This window comes from Salarias fasciatus, chromosome 9, assembly GCF_902148845.1.
Source record: "Salarias fasciatus chromosome 9, fSalaFa1.1, whole genome shotgun sequence".
NCBI classification, from domain to species: Eukaryota; Metazoa; Chordata; class Actinopteri; order Blenniiformes; family Blenniidae; genus Salarias; species Salarias fasciatus.
In genome coordinates, this window is record NC_043753.1 from 18952984 (window position 1) to 18980329 (window position 27346).

The following is a 27346-nucleotide window of genomic DNA, read 5'->3' on the forward strand; positions in this document are numbered from 1 at the left end:
TGACACATGAAACAAGCCGAGCGTCTCTTTTGAACTGAAATATTGTGTCATCTTTTTTAACTACTCTGTGTCACTTTGCCACTTTTATATCGCCCTCGAAAAATGTGCGTTTCCAGTTCAGGGTGTTACAGAATGTCCGCATTCTCCGTGAAGCGTTTCAAAGTGTGAAAATGTCTGAGCGGCGAACGCTCTGAAAGCAAGCAGGCGTTATATCACTGGTGGGTGCCCCGAAAATCCCTCTGCACCCCAGAGACAGGTGCTGCCTTTAGCCTCCTGCTCCATGAAGTCTCTGATGGGACAAAGGGCGAGATAAAGATGGACACGGCCCGACGGAGCGCAGCTGTTGGCTGTGAGACTGGACCTCTTCCAGCCACTGTGTCCACATAAAAAGCAGCGTCATGCCAAAGCGCCGCGTGCTGCCAAATCCTGAGCGACGTTAGCGTGGCCACTGGCCTGTGAAGAGTGGCATTAGAAGGTAGGGACCTCTGCGTGTGGAACGGCTCCGGAGGCGACTGGGTGACTTCTAAACTGCCGAGCTATTTCAGGCCAAAACGCTCAGAGGGAACAGAGACGCGGCTATCAACATAACGCCAAATCTCTTCAGAGATCCGGAGACGGGGCAGCTGTCAAGAGGCGTACGGCTACGTCGACCTCCCGTCTCTCGCGTTTGCGAGATCCCACGGAGATTTGAGCGAGTGGGCGCACCGAGCGGGGTTCTGGTGAGTGTGGCTCAGTTCGGGCGGACTTGTTTGCGTGGCCTCGGAGGCTTGATTTCAGGCTGCACACTTGGTTTTTACTGCTAATGGGCAGCTGTGGCATGCCCCTCACAAGTGAGCATTAGTCCTCAGCCGTGCCACTTTAAAGCTGTTCTCATGCCTCGGATGATGCTCCGGCAGTCTCGAAATTGATGGAATGATTGAAAGTTGGAAGAAGAATGAGCAAAATGTGTGATCTCTTCCGACACAAGCCGAATAAACAGAGAGCAGGTGCGGATCAAGAATATTACTGAATGTTCAAAAAAATGTTTGGAAGTTTGCTCAAGATGGGCCGAAAAAGTCAGACACAAACATTTAAGCTGAAAACCTTCAATCTGGGTCAGCATGTCAACTTTTAAAGCAGAAACTGAGCATTTCTATTCCACTGAGCTCTCAGGTTGGAGTGAATGGAGGGTGAAACGGCACATCATTTCGTGGTCGTGGTTAGAAAGAGGTTGCTAATTGTTCTTGCATGTATGAAGTCACACTTTTTCTTTGTACACTGTGTCTGACCGCGGCGGGTTAATGCTATTATCAGCACACTGTGGGGCTTGGAGAGAGCCCGACACTTTGAAGTGGACTTCAGTTTGAGCCGCTTGTGGCTTTAAATGTGTTGTTTTTTTTTCTTTTTTTTTTTTTTTTCCATGCAAGACATGCATGTGACTTTGCAGAGAACCTACCTCCCTGGAGACAAACATTTATATCTCATACACACACACACACATACACGCATGCATGCACACACACTCACTCCTCCTGGGGTTGGGTATTTCTTTAGCCCTTAGGCTCGTATAAGCTGATGTGGAATGCAGTGCTTGATTATTTGGCGAATGGGAAAGCAACTTGTTTAGATCACAGGATTGTTCTTTGTTAGCTGCAAAACACAAATAATCCGCCGGCTTTTATGACTTTAGCTCGGATAAATTGTGTAATAGTGTTGATCCGTTTGTGACACGGCAAGTTTGTATCTGTTGACGGCCAAACACACCAAAATTAATCCTAAATGTGAAAAAAAAAAGCTCCATTAGTGGATAAAACTTGATTTAAAAAAAATAAAAAAAATAAACTGTCGTTATCAGTTTCTTTATCAGTCATTTCAAAACACTTAACACTAATAAATTAATAAAAGCCCAATAAAAATGCTTAAATGTGCTCCATAAACAGGCCATGTTGACATGCAGTGTATGCAGCTTCTGTTGATATTGAGTATTTTACTTTTTAACCTGGATACAGATGTGCTGAACCTCCTGAAAAGTGATTAAATCCAGTTGCAGGGTAATATTTGACATGTATGAAAGGAAGGAGGTAGTTACAGCAGTGTAGTTACAAGATCACGGCAATGTTGTAATTTTGCTACAAAGGATAAACTTGATGACAACGGGGTAGTTATGATGAAATACCCTCAGGTCGACCTCTGGGCCTTAAAACAACAGTGGCTGAATGGTTGCAGGGTGACACGGAGGTCAGACAGAGTAGTTTTAGGGTGACATCTGGGCCAGAGCAGAGCAATGAAAAGGTCACAGCGAGGCTGTAAAACAACTGGGGACCATTTGGGCTGCTAGACTGTAATTATAGGTTTACAACAGGTTCATAGCGGGGAAGTGAAGGGTAGTTACTGAGAAGTTAAAGTTAACACTAGTGGGTAGGTATGCAGTAAGAATGTCATATTTAAAGGGGAAAGATGAGTGGGGTCGAGTCCAGCCCCACACAACACGGAGAAAGTGGATCAATGATGAATGATTGAAGGGTCATGATGCAGAAGTTTCATGTTACGCTGGGATAACGCACTGATCGTGACGCGATAGTTGCAGGTTAACATATAGTTGGTGACAGAGCAGTAAGGCTGTCAGCTCAGGGGTCGGCAGGCGGTATTCCCGAAGTCACATCAAGATGACAAAAAGATATTTCACAGTGTAATATGTACATTTACAGTGTAATCAGGCCAAAAAGAAGTCCAGTCACATACGACTCGGTAAATCAATGTCACTATGGAGTAGTCACAGAACAACCAACTAACCACAGGGTCCAAACAGCACTCTAAAATACCAAGTTAACACTCCACATTATTTAAATTCATACCTGATGAAGAGCAAGAATAAAGTGATACACTCAACACCTGTCTAGCAGCTCTGAATTCACTTCCCTTCATGTTACACCTGTATGCTACGCTGGGCTTCTACACGCCGTTGTTGTTTTTGCTTTCATGTTGCCCTTGACTTCAGTTGCTGAAGCTCTTATTTTTTTTTTCCTCCCAGCTGCTCACCTCTCGGCTTTGTATAGCCACATGACTTCATGTCACCCCCGCAGACCGTCATAGATATTCTGAGAACAGATCCAGTGATTCCTCATGAGGAATGCTGTGTGTAAACTGCATGTGATTGAAAAACCCATGTAAACGTCCATTTCTACCTATCTTGACTCATTAATTTTCCCGTTTGCGCGTTTCGTTATGAATCAATCCAGCTGTGTTATCTACACTTCCAACGCTTCTTACCTGGAAATCTATTCATAGTAATGTGAAGTGATGCCATCACATCACTTTATGTCATTATTAGTGTTTTCCTACATTACTGACGCACAGTGTAGGCTGTGTTAACCGCAAAAATGAAAGTGTGCACGCTCCCGACAGACTGAAACCCTGTAGTGGATGTAGAGGTGATGAACACCTCTCAGAAGTATCACGATAAAGTTCTAAATTAAGCTGAAAAGGTCAAATCTGCAAGAATCCCCAAGACAATTTCGCGTACATCCCCCTGTGGTTGGTTTGTAAAGACAGATATGGATCTGCAGGTTTGAATTTAGACTCTAACGGTGAGGTTTGTGTGTGGGCATGGGTGTCAGATCTAGATAAACATGTGTGTGTGTGTGTGAGCAGCAGCAGCCTCTGACTCAGTGTTGAATGGGCCCTGGAGTCACATGGCCACTTGTCAGCAGGCAGGAGGAGGAAACATAATCCGGCGGAGGAAGGCTGCTGTTATCAGCTGCTGGCGTTGGCCTGAGAGCGCACTCGGCCTCGACGAGTGGCCAGAACGAGACGCTCCACATCTCTAACCCTGGCTGCTTTTGTCCCCCCTGTCTCCCTCTTCCTTCTCCTCTGTGTTTGCTCTCTCCCTGCACTCTGACCAGCTCCGGGTCTCTCTTCACGGCAGAGTTCAGAATTGCACTACCATGTCTGCGGTGGCTTCTCTGCAGTAAGCACACAAAGGTACAGTACATGGATCTCTTTTTGTGCTCTTTGACCTGCTGCTCCGCTTTGAAGTTGACTTTTTTTTTTTTTTTTTTGCCTATTGATTTTTTTTTCCATTAATTTTCCCATCTTTTCAATTCGCTCTCTGTAAATCAGATGATGAGAGATGCTGCATTCGATGTGTCTTTTGTTTATACTTTGCTTTAATTCTCCTGTTTATCGTATTCCAGCTGATTTGACGTTAGAGTGTACACGTGTACAAATTCTCATCTCAAAGATACTTTCTTTCCATTTGTGTTTATTTCCATCGCATGATATACTTTTCTTGTTTTCTTATTCTAAATTTGGATGCTTTAAATACTCTTAATGCTGCAGCTGTTTCAGAATTGACCTTTTTATTTGTCAAATTAGAGCAAATTTCATTTTATTGAATGTATCCCTTTTAACCAGTGTCTTTGTCGACTGATTTTCTTGAAGTCATTCTTCTTCATCTGTTAAATAGGTGACAGTTATGCAATTCCTCCAACTTTTGTCTGTTGTCAAGATTATTTGGATTTTTTTTTCTTAAATCTTTAAGTCTGCTGATCATTTCTGTATCACTTGGATGTGCGACAGCAACACAGTCAGTGAAAACGATCCCTTCTTCATGTCTTTTTTGGTAAACTCTGTTCTTTATTGAAGCCTTAATCCTTCTTCCCTGTTATTGTCCTGCACATGTAAGTACAGGCCGGTTCGATTCCTGGGGTTTAGACGCTGTGATCAAGCTTCTATTTCTGGTCTGAAGCATTTATTTTGGCAGGTTTTGCATTTTTGATCAAATCTGTCTTTAATTATGCGTTTCTGATAGAAATTTGTAGATGAGCGTGCCGCCTGCGGTCAACACTGCAGCCGGTTTGAGACTGGGCATGATGGGAGCATCTTGAAGGGTTGCTGAAGTATGTCGACTCGGGGTCATGAGTTCAAGTCCGGCTCGTGGCCTCCTGTCCCGCTCGCTGCTTCACCTTTATGTCCTGAGAAAACATGTTATTGATGTTTAGCCTTTGATAGGAGATCACACTAAATGATGTTCAAGCATAGAGCTGGATGTTTGAGGTTTGGGAGACTCTTATTTTGGAGGTTGCTTGATGTTTGTGGGAGTCACTGCATTCAGTCATCACCTCTCGGTAAAGCTGTAAAAAACCTTCACTGTCATCGTGGTTATCTTCAAGAAAGAGACACGTGAAGCTGAATTGCACAAATAATGTTTGTGTGAGATGTCCCACTGCAAAAAGATTAGTTTTAGACATGAGCAGGGCTCTCTCCACCACAGAGAAGACTTCATCTGGTGTGTTTGTGCTCTTTTGGAGATAAAAATGACCACCGAATGGATACCATTACTCTTTTTCATTAAGACTAACTGCAGTCATGTGGGGAAGCACTTACCTTCTTCCACAGACATGACCTCAGACAAATATAAGATTTAATCGATCCACCTAATCCAGTTATGGCTGGGCTTGAGATAAGCTTAAAGAGGCAATAATTCCTCTAAAAAGTTGCATTTTTGAAATAGTTTTTTACATCTGAAACATCAAATATGAAGCAAGTTATGGGGCCTGTAAATAAAGGAGGTTTATGTTGGTCTGTTAAGAGTATTTTAGCTGTAAACAGCAGAGAGACAGCCAAAATGAAATAAATCAGTGGTAAAAGTAAATTCCTGTCCTCGGTAGAGGACGGAAAGTAAAAGCAATTTCTTTATCCTAGTATAGAAAAGGAAATGCTGTAAAATCTACTCAAAGCATCCAGATAGGATTCATAAGAATCATAGTTTTAGCTGTTTATTTATCTTGCGTCGTTTCACCTCGCCTTTAGTTTCTGTTCCGGGTTCTGTTTCATTTATATACACATTTCTGTTCTTTTAAATGTCTATTTAACTACACACCAATCACACAAACACATCATACCAATGTTATATTCCCTCAGTCGCCAACAAAAACAATGCATTTAAAAAGGAAACAAACACGGGATGTTTTGTTAACTTCCTGCGTGTATCTCAATTTTTACTCTGGTTTTCTTTGTTTCTTTTAGGTTTGTTTTTTTTTTTTTTTCATTTTCTATTTCCCGGACGTCTTTAAATACATAAAAACTCATCTAAAAGACAATAATAAAGCATTTGTATACTGCTGGTTCGATAGTGGTGTTTTAAGATCGCAGTAAGATTGTTCCAGGGTTGCTTCTGGACTCGGTGGGCGTGTGTGAGTTCTTTCCACTCTCTCAATAGATGCGTACCAGGTTCTTTTAGACGAATGTGTGTGTGTTGGATGTCGCGCGTTTGCATCTCTCGCTCTCAGTTCTTCCTGATTTGAAGTAATAAATGAAATCCAGTGCGAAGTAATAAGTTTTCAGCTCCTCCTCAGAGGCATTTCTATGCCGCACTGACCTTCCTGTTTTACTTGCTGACTTCCTCCCCCACGGCTAGTTTTCCCAGTGTCTTGTGTGTTCCACATTTCTGACTAAATCCAGCATGGAAAAGTCGTGGAGTTTGGTTAAAAAAAGAAGAAAAAAAACCCCACCATCACTGTATTTGAGGAACTCGTTGCAGTGTGTGTGAGTGGCTCTCTGGAAAGACGTGATGAATTTCTTCCAGGAGACACATGGAGTATCTTGTCCCTGCTTTTTTTTTTTTGTGCACGCTCAGCACTTATCAGTCTCCTTCTTAGTCACTTTAGCTATTACACAAGGAACGAGCAGTTCCTTTTTATTCGGCGCTCAGACCGACCGACTCAACCTGCAGTCAGACTGAAAACCTTCAAGTCATTGACGACCAAGTCTCTTTTTCCATCCTCGTATAGAAAGACAATTGAAGTGAGTGTTATTGTTTTCTTTTCCTGATCATTATTGTTATCCTAGCGGTATTATTACAGACTTGCCCTGAGGTAGATAAGCCGGTTCCCATCGTTTTGGCCCGGGATCCCAGGGTTCTGTAACTTTATCCCTGTGTAGCTGTCCCTGCCACAGAGGTGGGGTTTGAGTTTCCTGTGAAAGTAATCTTTAAGCACACCTAAGCTTACCTCAGATTTAAAAAGAAAAAAAAAAATTACCGTTACTCCGTGGACTGAAATGTCCCAAACTTTGTATTTATTTACCGCTCAGTCTGGTGATTACCTTTGTGGTAATTTATGGGCGTGCTGTCTGCTCGGTGTCTCGGTTTCAGGCCTTTTAGTCTGGATTTGATCCACATCCGAACACGAGCCCTCGCCGTCCAGCCCTAAAGTTGCTTTTTGTTTCATCTGCTGTCGTTGGTTGTGTTTCTGCCAGTCTCTATGAAAGCCCCGTTTGGCAGCAAGGTCAGTGATACGATTGGGCCGATCTTTGGGAAGCCTTATCGTTTCTTTGATATCGGTTTTCAGAAAGCCAGCACGACTCGGGCGCGACAGGATTTCAAGCCGTGACAGTGAGAATAAACCAAGAGACGCTCTTTATGTGTTTCTGGCTGAAAACAAGCGTCTGTTTGGTCATTGCTATTGAGATGTTTCAGGATTTCAGGATATTTACTCACCCCCCCCCCCCCCCCCCCCCCCCCCAAAAAAAAAAAAAAAAACAAAAAAAAAACCAAGTTTGTTTGCTTTAATCAAAATGTTTTAGAATTACAAACTTGTCTCCATTTGATGCCAAAAGGTTTTCTTTAAACCTGTTTGAAAGCCAAAACCAATCATGAGAGAGAAAAAGAAGAAATCAGAAGCTGTTGTTTTTGTCTCTTCCAAATAGTTACAGTAACAAATTTCAACAATCCTGAGAGAATGACTTTGTCTCAGTCGGCAGATCAATCATTAGATAAAAAGTTTCAGGACGTGTGTGTGTCTACGTGTGTGCATATACGTGCGTACGTGTGTGCTGTAGTATTTCATGCTGCCTTTGTTTATCTTTTACACTCTGGCCAAAGGTTTTCGAGTCCCTCCTCCTAACTCAGAATTCCTATTTAATATTTTTCCACATGAACGAGTCACAAAGTGTGATCTGATCTGCAGTGAAGCCACTAAAATAAACCCAATGAAAAATGTGCCGATCCCGTTATCGATTGAACTTCAGGCTGAACTTCATTGTGTTTCTGTACTTGTGGCTAAAGAGTCACATCCAGTCATAGCTTATGAATTCATGAATAAAGGGGTTGACTCGCTTTCTTTCCTCCTGGATGCGCTATAGCGGAGACTCGGGGTCGACTGGGGCACATGTCGCCGCTTATCAAAGGGTCCTCTGCACAGAAGCATTGTTATCTAGCGCTTATCTGGCTCTTATGGTTAATGACCTTGGATGGGAAGAGCTGCGGGACCTAAAATCAACATTTACTAAAATAGAAAAATGTTTTAAAGAATGTTGTTTATTTTGTGTGCCATTTCTGCCATTGTTTCTCTCGTTTTGTTATTTTGTATGATGTATCATTTGGCTCGGGCCGTTGTGTTTCACCGTCTGTGGGCCAAGTGCTTCTCAAAAGAGAGCTTGAATCTTTACAGGATGCATAAGCAGCAACAACAACACTGAAAGTAACACAACTTGAAATTTGTATAAACGTTTTTTGATGTTTTCTGTTCCGATTCCTTGGAGCGAACGGGCTCAGAATGTATCCAGTTTGTAGCACTGTCTGCCTTTAGACTCGTCTTCAGAAAATAAATCACATGATTCTTTGAACTGTAGTCATGTGATTTGACTGTTTGCGATCTGACCTTCAAAGTCTGTGTATTACTTTCTTCTTCGCTGATCTTGAATCTAAAGGTTTAGGCTTCAAGGACTACGAGGTTTAATGTAAAAATCGACCAGGTGTTTAATTCCAGATCTTAGATGTGCTGACGCCGTCCTCATCCCTCCTGATTATTCACCCACACCAGCTTCACTCCTGCTGGCAGTCAGCTGTCATACTGGGTCCAAACTAACCCCCGGATTTCTCTCTCGTCTGCAGGTTATGCTGCCCAAAAGCTGTCTGAGTCCCAGCGAGAAAGAGAAGGGCTAAAGCCACCAGAGCGCAAAGCAGTTTTCCCCAGTGCCTCCACAGCAGCAGCGACTCCACTGCAGAGCCATGAGCAACCCCAGCGCACCCAGCCAGGTCACGGATGCCGTGGCATCGGTTATCCACAGCGTAAGTCCACACAAGATAAAGGCCTCCAGTCTTCAGCGTCAGGTCGTCAACCGCATGATCAAACACACGAGGCCGTCGGGGCTCCTGGTGGCAAATCATATTAAATAACATTCCACACAGTGAGAAGGACTCGCTTGTCACAAATCTCCGTTCGACAGAAATAATCAGACACATTGGAGTGATGCAGCTCTGGTGCAGTTCTATCAGCGTCTGATTTAAATCTGAGCAAAGCGAACGCGCAGGCTCTCCTTGCAGTTCTGTCCTATCTTGATGTGCAAAAGGAAGGAATTTCTGAGAAGCGTACAGCTCTTTTTGTTCCGGCGCTGGAAGGTTAAGGTGCCCGTTCTTGATCGGCGATGCAGGACAAGTCGCTGTAACCTCCGCTCAGACGTTTGTAAACGGGCGTTTTATCAAAACTATGTGGAAGTCGCTCATAGTCAGATAGAGAAATACTTCAAAATTGAATGAGTGGATAAAAAGGAAACTCTGCGGTCGCTTTGTTGGAGACGAGGCTCCGCGTGTGAAGCCGGAGTTCAACACTTGCCCTTGTTTCACTTCGCATTCCCTCTGTGCAGGATTTCTGCTGCATCAGCTTCCTCTCTCCTCCGTGGCATTGCGGTGTGTGTTTTGGACGGTCCACTGCTGCGGCCGTTCGTATGTAGTTATGACCAGTTGCCTTTAAACATACAGCAGTTCGTCCTCTCGCAGTAGAAATGTTCAGAATAACTCCAAAGATTTACAGATCTGCGCACAGAGCTGCTTATTAAACTACTGGAAAATGTCAACAGTTCCACAAATGAAAGGGTTTCCTTCCCTTTTTTCGGCCACTGTTAGAAACAATAAATTCATATTGGAACATAATGAAAAAAATGAATTATAAAGTATGACTGGCAAAGCCCCGAAGGCAGGAAGTCACTATCCAGAGAAAGCAGTTTTCTTTAACTCCAGAGCATCTCAGCATGTTGAAGGTGGTTTCACAGGCCTAAAGAAGTAATCCACTCCTGAATCGTCTCATTTCGCTAGATTTTCAGATGGACAGTGACTTCTAGGAATTAATATTTTCAATTAAATGCCCGGGAATTATAAGGATTGTGCCTTTATGAACTGAGTTACCTGCCTATCCCAGCAGCTTCGGTTCAGTTAAACCCCTGAGGGGTAACTCATATTTCTAAAAGCCCACTGCTTACTTAGGTAGAAATCATAACGTTTAACACAACGGCAGTAAATAAAAACAGATGTTTTCACCCCCTGAGAACCTGCAGAAGCTACTTATGACAGATTTCTGTCAAGGTTTTCTTGTTATGAAATTCCTGACAGTGATTATTACCATTTAAACTCAGCCTTCATCCTGTAAACTGCCCGTCACAGCAGCACAGATCTAGGAAATGCCTGCTTTCCCTTACTTAGCATTTTTTTTTTTTCCTCAGCAGCTTCCTGTCAAAAGTTGCACAACACTGCGACTGTGCTGACAGCCGCTTCAATCACCTGTATGAAACCCAAGCGGGGGACCTCCTGTTCACGTGTAAATAACTTTAGTGTTGTTTACATGCTCCGAATTGGCTGGCATGGCTTTCACTTCAGGGTATTCAGGAGGCGGGGATCCATGACACCTAAAAATGTTCAGACCCGGCATCAATCTTTTTTTGACATGATGTACATCTCAATTTCAGGATTTTACATGAAATACAAACTTTCTCCTCCAAATTGTGACAATCAAAACGAAAACATCTTAACTGCTGACACACAGAAACGATAAAGAAAGTTCAAAGGAATCAACACGTCTTCCTCGCTGTGTCATTTTCAAGACCGCCAGCTTCTACAAAGCCAAATCAGAATCAGTCTTGGCGATAAGAATTTCAGTCAAGTATTCTGGCCGTCAAGAAGCTCTCCACAGATAAAACTGTTTGCGCTTCGGCAGTGCCTTTGCAGTTATTGGCTGTGCTCTTGGCTCCGACCCGGCCGGGTTAATTATTATCTTTTTAACAATGTGTGTATGTGTGGTCAGCGAGCGTTCACATAATTCTGTTTGGATTTTAAGGGCCAACGTTGTGAAACCAGCGTTTGACTAATGTCTTCTTCCTGCCCCGAAGAGCTGCCCCTGGTCATGTGACAGGGGCAAACTGAAAAGGGAAACGGCTGGTCTCCCATAAAAGTGGCCGGCGCGTCGAGCTTTCAGCCGTCTACTTTCAGTTTATGCGGCCATAACACACGTGCATGTGATTTTATGGACTATCTGTATTCATATATGGTGAGTTTGTTGAACATCGAAAGTCAAGGTGGCATGTGAGTCCAAAACAAGCTTTCTTTTTATTTAAAGTGTCCGATATTTGCTTTAACCATCTCACGGAGATCACACACTGTCGCTTAAACGTTTGATTTCCATGTGTGTGGCCTCAATTCGCTCTGCGATGTGTTTAACTCCAACGCGATCTCTGAAGCTGGTTAATGTTCAGTCTAGTTCCCGTACCTTTCTCTCTGTCAGCAGCTCAAAGACCTTTTGTATTTTCTTCCTTCAAGCGTTGCAGATCTCAGGTAATAATTACTTCCTAATGTTAGCTTAATACATCACTGGTTCCAGACAGTCACCCTTCTAATATCAGCAGGTGATTCAGCCTATTGATATTAGACTTATGAAACGTCACAGATTAAAGGTAGGTCTTGTAGGAAGAGAGACGACTCGCCACTTTTGGTGTTAAACTTAAAAACTGTCATTTATTTATCATGGAAGAGTTGTTTGGCATTGGCCATTGAATCATCAGGGGAAGTGTCCCTTACCACGGTGCTCCACCAGGTGGCTTGCAGCAATTAGAGGTTGTAATTTGACTCCAGGATCCTTGAGGTTTGGCTTCTGATGCTGTCTGGGACAGATTACCATGTAAAACGGTTCAAATTAAGGTTCAGTCTTAAGCTTTTCTTTTAAAATAAAATAAAATTGGTTAGCGGAATTATTTTTTGGCTCTTTATCCTTATGACCCAATTTCTTATCAAACACAGTCTAAAGTGTTATTGGTCTACTTTAAGGAAATGTTTTGATAGTTTTTTTTTTTTGTTGATATCACATTTTCAATGATAAATTAGCCAGTTAGCTTTAGCATCGCATAAAACATGATGAATCTACAACCCAACAAGTCCTCAGTTACAACAAATGAAATACAACTTGATTGGGGCTTAATATCTAAACTGCTTCTGTTGTTTTGTCACCATAGAGGCCAAATTAAACTTCAATATTGAGCATTGAACCAAAAAATAACCTCTTGTTTGAAGTTGGATGACTTTCAGAGTCTTTTGAAGCTGGACTAACGTGGGGAGGGGGGGGTCTTGGCGCTCCAGGTTAGGAGCTGCTGCCTCGGAGCACACTTTGCTCTCGAACTGTGTCACCATGTATCAGTGTGTGCCGCGGTTTTGACCTTTGAAATTGCTCCCGGTGACTGAGACAGTCAGTGAGACAGTCTGCGATAGTAAACGATTACACATCCGAGGATCAGCGCTGCGCGGCCCACACCTGCTCCAATCACTTTTTATCTTTCTTACCCCATTTTTCCTGTGAAGTTCATTTACTGCACTACCACAGAAATCCCCACCTTTCACTATGGGCTGAACTCATTACACCTGACACCTTCAACTTAAACAGTGAAGACACTATCTCTCCCAGACAGCCTTTTTTATTATAAAATGAACAAATGAAAGGCTAATAAGGCATCTGGGCATATTTTAACGCTTGAATCCTGGCCAGTTTAATTTAGGAAGCTTTTGAAAACCTCTGCTTGCATAATACAGGATTCAGAATTGGCCGGAACAAAAACTGGGTTACAACTTCAGCGCCCTCCTGGAATACTGAGAAACCCCGAGCATACTGTACACTGGGATTTCCTTGCAGAGTCATGGAAATCCGCAGCCTATCCCCCTCTTTTCCCTCCAAGTGCTGACCGTGTGGGATTTGAGACTACCTCACGACACAGATAATCCCCTGCAGCCTCCACTCGCTGTCGAGTGTCCGGCTCACAGCGCACGCCACTTTATAGAACTTGACCCCGTTGCCACGAAGATCGACCTCGTTTCTTGCCAAATGGAAAACTTGGATTAGGTTTTCAGTGTGATGTTTTGTTACTGTTCCACTCCGGTTATCAGACTGTTAAACTTAATTGGCAAGGTGCTTTTTTTTTTTTTATTGCAGATTACAGCTGTCCAAGATAATTAAAGGAGATCCTTGAACAGGGAAGACGTTCTGCCATGTTCTCCCTGTGCATGCATGGGTTTTCTCTGGGCGCAGGTTGTGACAGAAACAGAAATTTAAAGTAGAAAAAAAAATCTTTAGGTGAAAAGATCCAGATTTCTAACGCACTTTTCACTGTCTGGGCCTGTTGGATTGGAGATTTAGATTAGCTTCCAGTGCTCAAAAGTGGCCATAATTAAAAGATTTATTGCAATATTGAAAGATTAGTGGTCATAAAATAAACACTACTGTTATCACAAAGTCAGCCTGAATGAAATGAGACGTTTGCATGAGCTTGAGGGTAATTTTTAAATCTTCTTCCAAACACAGCTCTCCCATTGGGTTTCTCCAGTTTGGTTTTTCTCATGGATCAAAAAAAAAAAAAAAAGAAAAAAATCAGCTTCAGATATGTATTCAGGTCACCTGTGGTTTTTTTTGCCAACACTACTTTTATTCCAGTCGGTTACTTAATACCGCGCGCCCTTTAAAAGGGGCGTCTTTAGAAAAGAATGAGACGTTTAGTCCCAGTTTGACCTTTCGAGACACATTGGCTCAAAGCACTTTGGTCAATATTTCTGCTCCATTTAGCAGAGGTAGACTATGGAGGTGAATGTCAGCGTGGCGTTTTGTCCTTGGCTGATCAGCTTCTCCCTCCGGGCTGCGTTTGTCCTCAGAACTCAAACGAGAGTCTTGTTCATCCTGACCGAAGAACGAGTGGAGGGATTTGTGGCGTCGGGCGTCAGGACTCCAGAGCACAGATGATCGTGATCGTTGAGATCAGAGCTATCGATTGAGCTCACGTTCACCACGAGCAGAGAAGGTCGTCTTTATTGTCTGGTTTGGCTTTTGTGTTTTTACCGGGCTCCCCTCAGCGCCTTGTTTTCGCTGCACGGCGCTGGTTGTGGAAAATTCTCTCACCTCTCTGAGAATCCCTCGCACATCTCTCCCACCTCTCGGGATTCACTGTGAAACCATGATATGAATGAGGGCTCTGTAAAAATAAACTGCCGGATCGCGTATCAGCGCCGGGAGTCTCTCTGTCATCCCTACAGGATACACTGTTCTCCACATTTTTGGACGAGTCATTCAATTGATTTTGAAGCCATTTATCGGGTGATGTGGTGCATGATGAAGCATATCTGCAGTCTTACATGTTTTGGCACGTTTTGCATGGAAATCGACTCGATATTTTTTGCATTTCTCATTAGAAATTGATGGGTTTCCTTCTGTAAGGACACAGCCACAGACCTCTTTGCTGCTATTTTAGGAATAATTCCTATTGATCACAGGTGCTGAACTGCCTTGAGATTTGTTCTGGAGGTCTTGGAGGTGAATGGAGAGATTGTTCATGCCCCCTTTAAGCTCCTTGTCGGCAAAAAAAAGGAAAAGACTGTATAGGGAATTGAACCTTGGGTCAATATTGAATGTGTGCCTAAAAGGCCTCATGTCTCAGCTGGTCCACAGTTCATGGCAGGGCTTTCTGTTTCTGTCACCTCAGTGTGGCATGCTGAAAACAGGTCACAGGGACACTCGGGGCAGCTTTATGGCTCATGGGAATCAGATTTTCACACTTTTGTGCACATGCCTGCATTTATGACCATCTGCTGAGCTGAGAGCATCATGAGTGCACGGCGAACTTTACAGCTTCCTGCTCATGTTTTCTAGTCTCGGTGGATTTGTTGAGCCTAATGTGTATCCAAGCTCATTTGAGCGTCACTCAGGCAATGTGTGTTTTTGAAATACTCACGATAGACGGCAATTTGACTGGATGGAAGCAATCAATTTGATTCATGCAGCTGTTTTTTCAATTCCACTTCCATTATTTGTCTATTGTATTCAACGCTGGAGGTGTTTTTCTATTAGGTTTGAATCTGCATGTTTTCCTGTGCGTGCAGAGATACGGTAATCACCGTCTTCCCCCAACAGTCCAAACTTGACAGGTTAACCGTCGACTTTAAAATAGTGGCGTGTGTTTACATGCTGATTGTGCTTTACGTGCTGTGTTTGTCTTGTGATAAAGCGGCGACCTGTCCGGGGTCTGAACGCTGTTTCAGCTCTGAAAGTGAAAAAGCAGGTTCAACTAGGCCAAAATGCTCCAGATTAGGGAAAAAGCTCAATGAATTACTTCTTATTTATTTTGTTAATAATGCTGCAAAATGGAAACAGACCTCAGTATGAAAACAAAAACAAGGAGGAGCAGCAGGTATAGAGGAGCCATCGCTTCTCCTCACGTGCTTCCTGTTGCTCCCTGCACAACAAACCCGAAGCTTAATGCATGACTGACATGTCGGGCGTCCTGAGAAACATTTATCGGAGCGTCGGATGACTTCTGGCCCCCGACTTTCACCACGCGAAGGGTGCACTGCAGGACCAGGGTGCACCTGTGCAGTAGCCCTTGCAACATTGACTCCCCTGTCCCATTAGCCGGAGTCCATCCTCCCGCTGTTCCACTGCAGCCCAATCCTTATCACAACATCTCACGGGCGGCGCAGGGCGCAGCAGGCCGCCGCATCCCGCCGCATGAAAACAGATCTTTTCTCACACATGTGATCAGTGTCACACCGCAGCCTGGAAAACGTGGAACTGATCAAAGCACATGGCCATTGTTTCCAATTTAAAGGGTGATTTAGTGGAGGGACTCCTCATATGACAGCCAGACTGTGGAGCATTCATGGATTGCAGCTCCCTCTAGTGTTGGAGTCAGTGAACGGCAGACACACGTTAACCAGTGTGCACTCTAGTCAGTTTGGAAAATGTAAAAACGGTTTCTCAGAGAACATCTTCATAGATTTGTATTATATCTTTGCGTTATTATTCATTTTACTCACATTATTTGTTTTATTTTTGTTTGCTTCTGTAGCCAGATGCTCCCTCTCCTCCGTCGCTACATGGGGCTTCTCGCCCAGAGGAGGAAGATGATGGGGACCTGAACAAAGCCTTGGGTGTCCAGCGCTTCCAGCAGATCCTCAGCCCCGCCGCCGCAGTGCCTGACGACCAGCACCACATCTACCATGAGGAGGACATCGAGTGTAAGCGCGGCGTGAATACCGGGCGGGAATTTCAACGCGGCAGCCCTGATTTATCGGCGTTTCCGTCTCCTCCGCAGACCACCGTCACTCCTCCCACCACATCCACCGGCCTCTGTCCAAGCTGCCCTCCGAGGGGCGCAGGAAGAAGAGCGGCAAGAAAAAGAAGAAGGACAAAGATCACAAGAGCGCCCCCGCTCCCAGCAGCGGGCCCATCGAGGAGGGAGAGGATGAAGAGGAGGAGGAGGACGAGGGCACCGAAGCCACTTCTGCTCCATCTGACTCGGAGAGGGTCAAAGATGTGGAGGTTAATTTCATTTTTACATGAATTCACATTTTGTAGTATTTATGCGATATCTGTGGTTTTAAAAAAGGTTCTGGTTAAATGAGACTTTTTCACGTGCGTCCTTGTTTTCATGTGATGAGGACGGATCTGAAGCTCCAGCCGGCTCACTCACTGCTGTGGCATTACCATATTTCCCTCTATGAATATTTCAGCACGGTCTTAATCATTCATGTTTGGCTGATTTTATGATCCCAAAGAAAAGAAACGCTGATTGAAGCTGAGCGGGAAGGAAGCAAACAGACACAGGAACCACATTTATGATAATTCTCAACTGAAAATGAGCTTTTGGATTTCAGATATGCACTGAAGTTTGTCTGTACTCCATTAATACTGGCAGAGTCATTTTCTCACTTTTTCTCTGATTCAGTTCATGTCTTTTGATCTCTTCTTTTATGGTGTGTTCTGTCCTCATCCTCTGTACCCCTTCCACAGTTCTTTGTTTCAGATGAAGATCAAGTTGGTAAACACGGTAAAGAGAGTCCTCACTCAGCCCGAGAGCTGCATATTGTTCCACACTCTGCTCTGGGGGCCGACGCCGTGGATTCGACTTCCACAGAGTGAGTGCAGGTCGCATATTTGGCTTTAGGGACCTTTTTTTTTTTTTTTCTTTTTCCATAATCATGCTGTGATGATTGCATAAAGCATGTTTTTGCCATGATGCTGAGATGTTCTCACAGTGGTTTCGTTTGGGCGGGACGGCTCGGGTTGGGGTCTGATTGGACAGTGAGGTACACACAGTACGTTACCATGTCTCAGGCATCCAGTGGGCCTGCTGGGCCCGGTCCACTGGACCAGAGTAATCCTCTCCTCAGAGGCCCATATATCACCTGTCGCTATAGACGACACAACACACCTCCGCGGCCTCAGGCTCCACCTATGACATTTGCTTTTTCCCCTTGATGAGCTTTTATTCTGAGCCGGGATAAAGGCTGCGCAGCCGACTTCCAGTAGAACGCGGCGCCGAAGAGTCCCAGATTTGTTTGAATGAAGCGTCTTTTAACGAGGGGAAGGTAGTTGAGTCCAGTCGGAGTTTTGAAATATTGCCGGTAACTGACGGTAAGTTATTTAGTTTTTGGAAAGATTTGTCTTGTTTTAGATGACTTTAAGTTATGATTCATGTCCGGATAAAGTGCTTATATGTTACTTCTGTAGTTAAAATAACCAGAAAGAGGGAACAGAAGAAGATAAATGCTTCCATACTTGGATTTTTCAGTTGTAAAATCTTAAATCGTCTCTTGAACAAACATGTTTTCCTCTGTTGTTTGTTTTTAAGCCCCACTTCTATCTCGTTTTTCGGGCTCTCTCCAGTAAACCGGCCTCATCCGACCCTCTCCAGGCAGCGGCCTCGCCCGAACACCCGCCCCTGTCCCGGGTCTCCAGCCGCAGCTACGACCTGCAGGAGCGCCGACGCACCGGCAACATGACGGGCGCGGAGCAGGCCAAGTACCAGCGCATCCCCACCGACGAGAGCGAGGCCCAGACGCTGGCCTCCGCCGACCTGGACGGCATCAAGAGTGAGTGCAGACCAGACAGGGAGATTGTCAAGAAAGGCTTCCTCCTCACTTTCACCCCAAAATTTCTACAATTCAACGGACAGCAGCAGTCTTGGTGTTGCGGCGGTTAAGATTGCTCGACCGCGGGGGCTGCAGCGAGCGCCCCGCCGCCATGTGACGTCCCCGGACTCCAGGGCCCAGCGTGGGCCAAAGTGATTTACGTCAGGGAGCTGACCCCTCGGCCGAGAGCGGCAGCTTATCAGACGGCGTGGCAGACAGGCCCGCGTTATTAAATTAGCCGTTCCCGCTGTCAGCCGGGGCCCCTGGACTCCGGCCCCAGCCGACGCGGTGGATAATTGTTAAACCCGCACGTCAGTTTCCAGCCTTTAATCATCCGGAGAGTGAGACTGAAGGAATTAAGTAGACCTGAAGGCCGAATGCAGAGGCTGAGGATGGACGTGTGGGCTTGTTTTTTCCCCAGATACTTCGTAAAAGCCCACGATCGCACACACACCACCAGTTATTTTCTTCCCGCCACCGTAAATCATCCTGGGAAAGTGTCTCGATATCTGGCTGCCATTCAACAATCGGAATTATTAGATCACTCCACCTCCCCTTTAGTTCGACCTGAAGGAAACGGCGCCTCCGCTCACTGATGCATTCTGATGGTTTCGGCCCCGGCGGGGTCAGGCGCCGGCCAGGAGACAACAGCTTTGTCCAATTTGTCAGAAAGAAAAGTCGCGCTCTCGGTTTTCGGCGGTGAACGGAGGCTCACACAGCCTCTGGTCTCGTTCACCACAAACCCTCCTCTTCCTTTAAAACGCCAGTCAGGCTGAAACCTTGATGAAGAACTTCAGAAGCTTCACAGTTTGTAACACTCACAAGCTCTGGTAATGGTCGGGCTGGTCTGTTAGACTGAAGGTCTCCTGGCTGGAGGAGGGGTCGGAAGGTGCAGCAGGTTTCCCGATCTTTGATCTGCAGCATCCAGACCGTTTCCACTCTGTGTTGAGCCTGTGCCACGGGGTATCTTTCTCCACAGCCTTTTCAGTGCCTGGTGTTCTGCCAGCCTCAAGTAACTCTACTCTGCTCTGGGACCGAACGAACACAACAAAAACATTAGAGGCCTGTGACTGGGGGGGGGGGTTTGATCTCAGGGTGAAAGGTCAAAATCCCCTCACTGCTAAAAGCACAACTAACAATGAGATTTAAAAGCGTCATGACATATTCTGCCTTTTTTTCCCCCTTTTTCCTCCCCAGGCCACCGATTTGAAGATGTCCCCGGCATGCGCAGACACCTGGTCAGGAAGAGCACCAAGGGACAGGTGGTCCACACTGGGAAGGACCACAAGGAGCCCACCACCCGCACCCGGAAGCAGGACCGCACCCCGCATGAGGTGAGGCACGCCGGGACCGACCAGCAGCTGTAGCTTCATGACGGTCGCCGTTATGTCGGCCGCAAAATATCAAGACCTTAAAAAGAAAGAAAAAATACAAGATGTTTTTTACAAACCAAGCTTAATTTTAAATTTTCACTGCTAATTAATCATTTCCAAAGTTATTATTTAAAACCACTGGACCTCATATATCTTTCAGTTTGTAGTAACTCTAATAAATATACAATGAATGATATAAAACAAATTTGTCAATTTTCCAAAAAAATCTTGAAAATGTATTGCTTGCTTGCTTTGATTAATATTAAAAACATACTCTATACTATTTGATCACAATATTTGAACAAGTATTGGAATCTGTTCATTAAAATTAATTGAGGTGGATCCATGCACCTTTGGAATATCTGATGAAGTAAAATGTAAAAGAGATTTTTGGAAACCAGAATATAATTTTAATCAATAAATTCATCATTTAGACTAGTATAAAATTTCATCTTCTATCTTTATTTTCAGTCCTGAGTTTTTTTTTTCTTTCTCCAGTGTGGTTCTCTCCGTTCTACCGTATCTTCTGGCAAATTCAAGATAATTCCCCCTTATTTCCTCTCGAATTCAGCCCTGCCCCGTCTCTATTGTGGATGGGCCAGGGAGGAAAGGAGACGATTAAAAATGAATGAATGACTTCTTTCCTTTCACACGCGGATAGGAAAAAAGAGGGGAGGCGAGGTAACCAAACACTGGGAGATCCAGAGAGAGGGGGAGCTTTGTTTTATCAGCACACATACACATTCTGATACGCGGCTCCGAGTCCCCGGCAGTCCCGGTAAACAACAGGTCCCTGTCAGATGTGTGTGTGTGTGTGTGTGTGTAGATGTGGGCGAGTCACCTGAGGGTGTGTGTGAGGGTCCCGTTCTTTGTTGCCACTGGCGTTTTGAGTCCTCTCCTGCACCGTCTCGCTCCTGCAGCCGTTACCGGTGGTTCTGTACCGCTCCGCCTCGCGGCCGGACGGCCTCCTGCTGGACATGGACTCGGGTCGCTTGGCTCGGTACCAGAAGGTGAGGCTGGGCGACCAGCCGGCGTCAGGTTTGACCTGTGTGAAGCGTGTTTTCACGGGCATGCGGTACGGCGGCGCCACACGGTAGAGTGGACGGGACGTTTAACCGCCTGGTTTGTCTCTTCAAGATAGGCGACTTGGACCTCGACTGACCAGCATGGTGTTCAATTAATCTCCTTATAACAGACACCGGACGATGAAGGGAGTGAAAAACTAGATTGAGTTGTGAGATAGTGCTTGATATTCTGGTCAACATGAATTTGACGGGTAAAAACTTCACTAAGTTACTTAACGAAGTTTGGTTGGATCGGAGTGTTTTTACTGAACGTGCATGCCGGCGAGTGGAGCCTCTCCGGATGTGTCTCACCTCCACCCGCTGCACGCCGCTCTCCAGGTGTTCGTGGAGCTGAATGAGCTGACCATGGACAAGAACCAGGAGATGCAGTGGAAGGAGACGGCTCGCTGGATCAAGTTCGAAGAGGACGTGGAGGAGGAGACGGACCGCTGGGGCAAACCTCACGTGGCCTCGCTGTCCTTCCGCAGCCTGCTGGAGCTCCGGAGGACCATCTCCCACGGTGAGGAGAGGATGAAGAACATCCGTGTATGTGCAGCTTTCGTGCTACAGAAGACTGAACTCCTGCTTGTGTGTGTATGTGTGTGTGTGTGTGTGTGTAGGTGCGGTGCTGCTGGACCTGGACCAGAAGACTCTTCCAGGCATCGCCCACCAGGTGGTGGAGAAGATGATCATCTCCGACCAGATCAAAGCTGAGGACCGAGCCAACGTCCTGAGGGCGCTGCTGCTGAAGCACAGGTGACGGGAACGTCCATCCATCCATCCATCCATCCATCCATCCATCCATCCACTACAGCAGAGAGCGGATTATTATTTTTGAGCATATATAGCTATATTTATAATGGAATAGACTCAGGAAAAAAAATAGAATATAATGTAAAAATATAGTTAATGGAGAACTTCACATCGTGAAAGTAAACAATACTGTTCTGTCATGACTGTAAAAGTTATTAAACCTCATCATAACAGACTGAACAGTCACATTTGGTTTTTCTGGCAGAAGCTGTTTCAAGTCTTTCGTTTCCCGTCGCCGCTGTTAGAATGCTTCATGCTTGGTCGCTGCCTCTCCTCCTCCTGCTCACCCTCTCTCTGCCTCACCCCACCTCCCCTAGTCACCCGAGCGATGAGAAGGAGCACACTAGCCATTTCCCCAGGAACATCTCCGCCGCCAGCCTCGGGAGCCTGATCTCACACCATCACAACGCCAACCACACCCACCAGCCGGAGCCGTCGGTGACCGACCCGCTCATGGGCACGGTGCTCTCCACGGGGGACGCAGACACCCGCATCGACCTGGAGAAGAATGACGTCCAGGTCAGCCGCGGTCCACAGTCTTTCCAAACACAGTTTTCCTCTTCATTTCGCTCATGTGTGTGTGTCTCTGTGGTTTGCTGCTTCCAGCAGAAAGAGCCGACCCCCGGGCTCGGCATGCACCGGTCCAAATCCAAACACGAGCTCAAACTGCTGGAGAAGATTCCGGAGAACGCCGAGGCCACCGTGGTTCTTGTTGGTGAGTCGCTGGTGAAACGTCTGATCCACTCTCGACCGGACGCCTGGAATCGCATAAAATAATGAGCTGAATCGTCCGGTCTGGTGTCCTGCCAGGTTGCGTGGATTTCCTGGAGCAGCCCACCATGGCGTTTGTGCGTCTCCAGGAGGCGGTGGAGCTGGAGTCCGTCCTGGAGGTCCCTGTACCCGTCAGGTTCCTCTTTGTTTTGCTGGGACCGCCAACGACAAGCATGGACTACCACCAGATCGGACGCTCCATCTCCACCCTCATGTCCGACAAGGTGAGCGGCCGAGACCAGCAGCCGTTTGTCCCGTTGTTTGAAGAATCATTGGCTGAATGAGGTTTTTTATCTGAATTCACATCTAGCAATTCCACGAGGCAGCCTACCTGGCAGACGACAGGCAGGACCTGCTGAACGCCATCAACAGCTTCCTGGACTGCAGCATCGTGCTGCCGCCCTCAGAGATGGCGGGCGACGAGCTGCTGCGCTCCGTGGCCCGTTTCCAGAGGGAGATGCTGCGTAAGAGGCAGGAGCAGGGCATCAAACTGCTGGCCAAAGAGCCCAAGAGCTTCGAAGAGAAAGGTAAGAGCTTCCTTCTTAACCTGCGACGTCACTTTGATGTTTGGTCACCGCAATTCATGCCCTGCTTCACCCCTCGTCACCCAGAGACCCTCCCGACTTTGAAGAAGTCGGACGACCCGCTGGAGCGCACCGGACGGCCCTTCGGCGGACTGATACGAGACGTGCAGCGCCGCTACCCCAGGTACATCAGCGACTTCAAGGACGCCCTGAACAGCCAGTGCATGGCGGCCGTCATCTTCATCTACTTCGCCGCGCTCTCTCCGGCCATCACGTTCGGCGGTCTGCTGGGTGAGTGCGTGCCGGAGCCACGCTTATCCGTAATCGCTGTTCACCGCGGGGGTTAATCGACTGTGCTTGTAGGTGAGAAAACGGATGGTCTGATTGGCGTTTCCGAGCTGATCGTGTCCACGGCGGTGCAGGGCGTGATCTTCTGCCTGCTCGGGGCTCAGCCGCTGCTGGTCGTGGGATTCTCCGGACCCCTGCTGGTTTTTGAAGAAGCCTTTTACACTGTGAGTTCATGATCAGATAAATCTTTCTCTGTGATTGATATCTTTTAAACCTGGGCCTCTGACCTACAGTCATGCCTTCCTTGACGTGACCCTGAGATTCCTCCATCCTTAGTTCTGCCAGGCGAAAGGCATTGAGTACCTGACGGGGCGCGTCTGGATCGGGTTTTGGCTCATCATCATCGTGATTCTGACGGTGGCCTTTGAAGGCAGCTTCCTGGTGCGCTTTGTCTCCCGCTTCACCCAGGAGATCTTCTCCTTCCTCATCTCCCTCATCTTCATCTGCGAGACCCTCATCAAGCTTGTCAAGGTAGGAACCGTTCCTGATTGCCACACAGTTTTTGTTAGACTGCTGCGGATTAGTCAGAGCAGCTCTAACCTGAACCGACTGATCTTTGGCCCATATTCAAAAGTCAGCATGTTTTTCTAAGAAGAGAAAGTGAAATCTGCAGTGATTGATTTTCCCTGAAAGTTGAATGGATTTAAACTTCATCTCTGACCTGATGATGATGATGATTTGGAAGGATTTGCTGTTTGTTCATTTATTCTGGATACGACTTGAAAGGCTTTTGGCCCTGCGGTAATCTCTTCGCAGTTGGGTTCTGATAATTGTGAGTGTAATTCAGCTGCGCCGCTCACCGGAGTGCTTTACCCCGCAGATCTTCAAGGAGCACCCGCTGAAACGCTGCCACCTCAGCAACGGGACGGACGAGAACGTCACGCTGGCGCTGAGTAACGGCACGGCGCTCACGCTGAGCAACAGCACGGCGCCCGCCGTGGAGAAGGTCCAGGGGGAGCCCAACACCGCGCTGCTGTCTCTGGTCCTCATGGCGGGAACCTTCTTCATTGCTTTCTACCTGCGGAAGTTTAAGAACAGCGCGTTCTTCCCCGGACGGGTGAGCGGCGAAAGTCACAGCGAAAACACTGAGAAACGTTCACTCCCCTGGGAATATTAAAAAAGCCCACCACTGGTGTGTGACTGTATCAACTGGCCGCCCTCATTGTCTTTCCCTGTCTTGTCCAGTTCCGCAGGGTTATTGGAGACTTCGGGGTTCCCATTGCCATCCTCATCATGGTCCTGGTGGATTATGGCATTGAAGACACTTACACACAGGTGGGCATTTCTACATTTTTTTCCCCTCTTCATTTCTATCTGCTTCAGACTTTGAGTGCTGTCTCTGTCCTCCGTCCAGAAACTGAGCGTCCCCCGAGGCTTCTCTGTGACCAGGCCGGACAAACGTGGCTGGATCATCAACCCTCTGGGCTCAGACGGCCAGTTCCCCATCTGGATGATGTTCGCCTGCTGTCTGCCCGCTCTGCTGGTTTTCATCCTCATCTTCATGGAAACTCAGATCACCACGTAGGTTGTGCTGGATGCAGACGTCTGAAGAACAGAAAGCCACAGAGTGTGAATGATGATGAACAGATCCTGTGTGTGTGTGTGTGTGTGTGTTTGTCAACTCTCTGCAGCCTGATCGTCAGTAAGAAGGAGCGCATGCTGGTGAAAGGCTCCGGTTTCCACCTGGACCTGCTGCTGATCGTGGTCCTGGGCGGCACCTCGGCCCTGTTCGGACTGCCGTGGATGGCGGCCGCCACCGTGCGCTCGGTGACCCACGTCAACGCCCTCACCGTCATGAGCAAGGCGGTCGCCCCCGGAGACAAGCCTCGCATCCAGGAGGTGAAGGAGCAGAGGGTCACCGGGCTGCTGGTCGCCGTCATGGTTGGTGAGTGTCAGACGCTCAATGTTTTCCTTTCTGTTTGTTAATTTTATTTGACCTTTTGAACCTGCTCCTCTTCCCCTTCAGGCCTCTCCATCGTGATCGGTGACCTGCTGCGGCAGATCCCCCTCGCCGTGCTCTTCGGCATCTTCCTCTACATGGGTGTGATGTCCCTTAATGGCATCCAGCTGACGGAGCGGATGATGCTGCTTCTCATGCCTCCGAAGTACCACCCTGACCACACCTACGTCCGCAAGGTGAGAGGAGAGCGGTCAAGAGATTTTGTACCAACAAATCCGTGGATCTTCTAAACCCCGCCCTCCCTGACGGCGCTCCGCCTCCCCGCAGGTCCGGACGCTGCGGATGCATCTCTTCACCTGCATCCAGGTGGTGTGTCTGGCCACTCTGTGGGCCGTCATGTCCACACAGGCGTCTCTGGCCTTCCCCTTCGTCCTCATCCTCACCATCCCCGTCAAGATGTTCGTGCTGCGGCGCATCTTCAACGCCAGAGAGATGGCATGTGTAAGTCCGCCACCGGGGGGCGCTGTGTGGATCTGGGGATCGATTGTTTCTTCACATTACTTATGCTTGACTCTGTTGAACAAAGTTGAGATAAGTTTGTTGGAATTTCTTGGTTCGAGATTTGACAGTAAGTCAACCTTTCCTGGTTATATTTAACTTTAATGACACAAGCCAGGAGCAGTGGAGTCCTCCCTGGAAAGGTCAGCAGTCAAACACACTGAGGGATGGTTTCAGACTCACCAATTCACTTCAGATGTTTTTATTTTTAAGCATCAAACCCTGAGGTTTGGTTTGTCAGAGGTTTTTTCACTGCAGTCAGTTTGGTTTTGAATTCAAGAATCAAATTCATACAACTTTGCCTTTAATTTGTTGTTATATAAAGCATTTTGGGACCTCTGGTGATTAATCTAAATATTGTAATATTGGTGCAGGTGATGTAATGATCAGAGAACAACCCCCCACCCCCCACAGAACATGTCCCACAATGCCTTTCAGCCGCTCACCCCAGGCCGCCGCTACAGTATTATAACAGCACACATCTTGTGTTTCTAATATTGTTGATGATCAGCATCTTTCTCTCTCTTTCTCCTCTCCAGCTTGACGCAGACGATGCAGAGCCCAAGTTTGACGAGCGCGAGTGTCACGACGAGTACTCGGAGATGCACATGCCCGTGTAAACCACCACTACCCCGTTACCCCGTTACCCCGGCAAAAGCTTTCACTGTCAGTAGCCGTTGTGCCCGTCGACAGCAGTGTTTTGGGAGGAAGAGGAACTGGTGGTAATCGGCCCTTTGTTAGCTTTTCATGTAGTTTTTGTTCTAAACCGTGTATTTCAGGGGACAAGAGACTCCTTATCAAACGACGTGATCTCGAGCTCTCGGTGTAATTCGATAACCGTAGATAGACGTGCAACTGATTTAATTTTAGCCCTGAAATGTTGCTTTGATTCACATTGAATATGTGGAGGATATATAGGATACATTCCTTTATATTAACCTGCTGAGTTGTTGCTATACAGATTTGTCGCTTTAATCGCGTTTTAAGCTCACCAAGCGCCTTACGATGAGATAAGGAGGTGTACGCAGCGTTTTTTGTTTTTTGTTTCTCATTCTGTCTGTGTTGGAGACAGCCGATCACTTTACCCGAAGCGTGAAGCTCGTAGCACTTTTTTAAAGATACCAAATCAGAACAATGACTGTATTTTATGAAATCATCTTATCCCTGTAGTGTCCTTAAATTAAACCCCGTCACTGTTTCATGTTGCTGTAGTGAACTCTAAGTGATCTGTGATTCATTGTAGTTTTTATCACGTTTTTCCTTATTTGTTGTTGTTGTTGTTGTTTATGTTCTGACGCAGAAGTTTAGATCAGTGGTTCCCAACCTTGGGCCCCGGACTCCTTGACCCCTTGACCCTTAGGTTTGTGCATGTTGGAAGCACATTTTAAGACAGTTTCCCAAGAATGACCTGAAGGATTCTGCTGTTTTTTAATTTTTTTTTTGTCATGCTCCTGAGAGAAACTGTAACGTCTGTGTTCATCCGAGGGGGTGGGGGGTTCGGGGGTCCGCTGCTGAATGGGGTTTGGGAACCTCTGGGTTTATAGATTTTCATTCTACATGCAGTAAATCAGGTGCACCAGCAGAGGGCGGTCGGCCTCTACTGTCTTCACAATAATCAACCAAAAAAAAACAAGTCCTGATGATGCAATTTTTCATCACACTAATGCCATTATAACTTTGTTTTTTTTTTTTTTAATTCAAAAGAACATGAAACTGTGATTGAATGAATACAGTCAAACCCAGACTGGCTCCTGTTTGAGGCTCTTAACAAAGCCCCACTTTGACTTTCTTGATCTGTTTGTCCAGGT

General features: G+C 46.4%; 1 protein-coding gene across 2 annotated transcripts; it reads left to right on the plus strand.

Annotated features, from left to right (window-relative positions):
- The first annotated feature begins 3620 nt into the window (after window positions 1-3620).
- slc4a2b (solute carrier family 4 member 2b) lies at window positions 3621-27028 on the plus strand. Of its 2 annotated transcripts, XM_030099684.1 has the most exons (24): window positions 3621-3960; window positions 8873-9049; window positions 16123-16291; window positions 16369-16595; window positions 17067-17191; window positions 17943-18148; window positions 19385-19521; window positions 20481-20570; window positions 20964-21144; window positions 21245-21380; window positions 21755-21956; window positions 22044-22152; window positions 22248-22432; window positions 22519-22735; window positions 22820-23023; window positions 23096-23244; window positions 23357-23551; window positions 23901-24137; window positions 24266-24355; window positions 24435-24601; window positions 24712-24965; window positions 25047-25216; window positions 25308-25481; window positions 26078-27028. In XM_030099684.1, the coding sequence occupies exons 2-24, from the start codon at window positions 8990-8992 to the stop codon at window positions 26156-26158; spliced, it is 3765 nt and encodes a 1254-aa protein (XP_029955544.1). In that variant the 5' UTR covers window positions 3621-3960; window positions 8873-8989; the 3' UTR covers window positions 26159-27028. The 2 variants fall into 2 exon arrangements, with proteins under 2 accessions (XP_029955544.1, XP_029955545.1); XM_030099685.1 differs by lacking the exons at window positions 3621-3960; window positions 8873-9049; window positions 16123-16291; window positions 16369-16595 and having other exon boundaries at window positions 17110-17191; window positions 17971-18148; window positions 22519-23023.
- Window positions 27029-27346: the final 318 nt, after the last annotated feature.

Excerpts from the sequence above, each read along its gene's own strand:
- slc4a2b (XM_030099684.1), top strand. The coding sequence starts at position 8,990 with ATGAGCAACCCCAGCGCACCCAGCCAGGTCACGGATGCCGTGGCATCG. Across the intron at positions 16,292-16,368 it reads CCATGAGGAGGACATCGAGT|ACCACCGTCACTCCTCCCAC; the intron begins GTAAGCGCGGCG and ends TCTCCTCCGCAG. Across the intron at positions 18,149-19,384 it reads CGACCTGGACGGCATCAAGA|GCCACCGATTTGAAGATGTC; the intron begins GTGAGTGCAGAC and ends TTTCCTCCCCAG.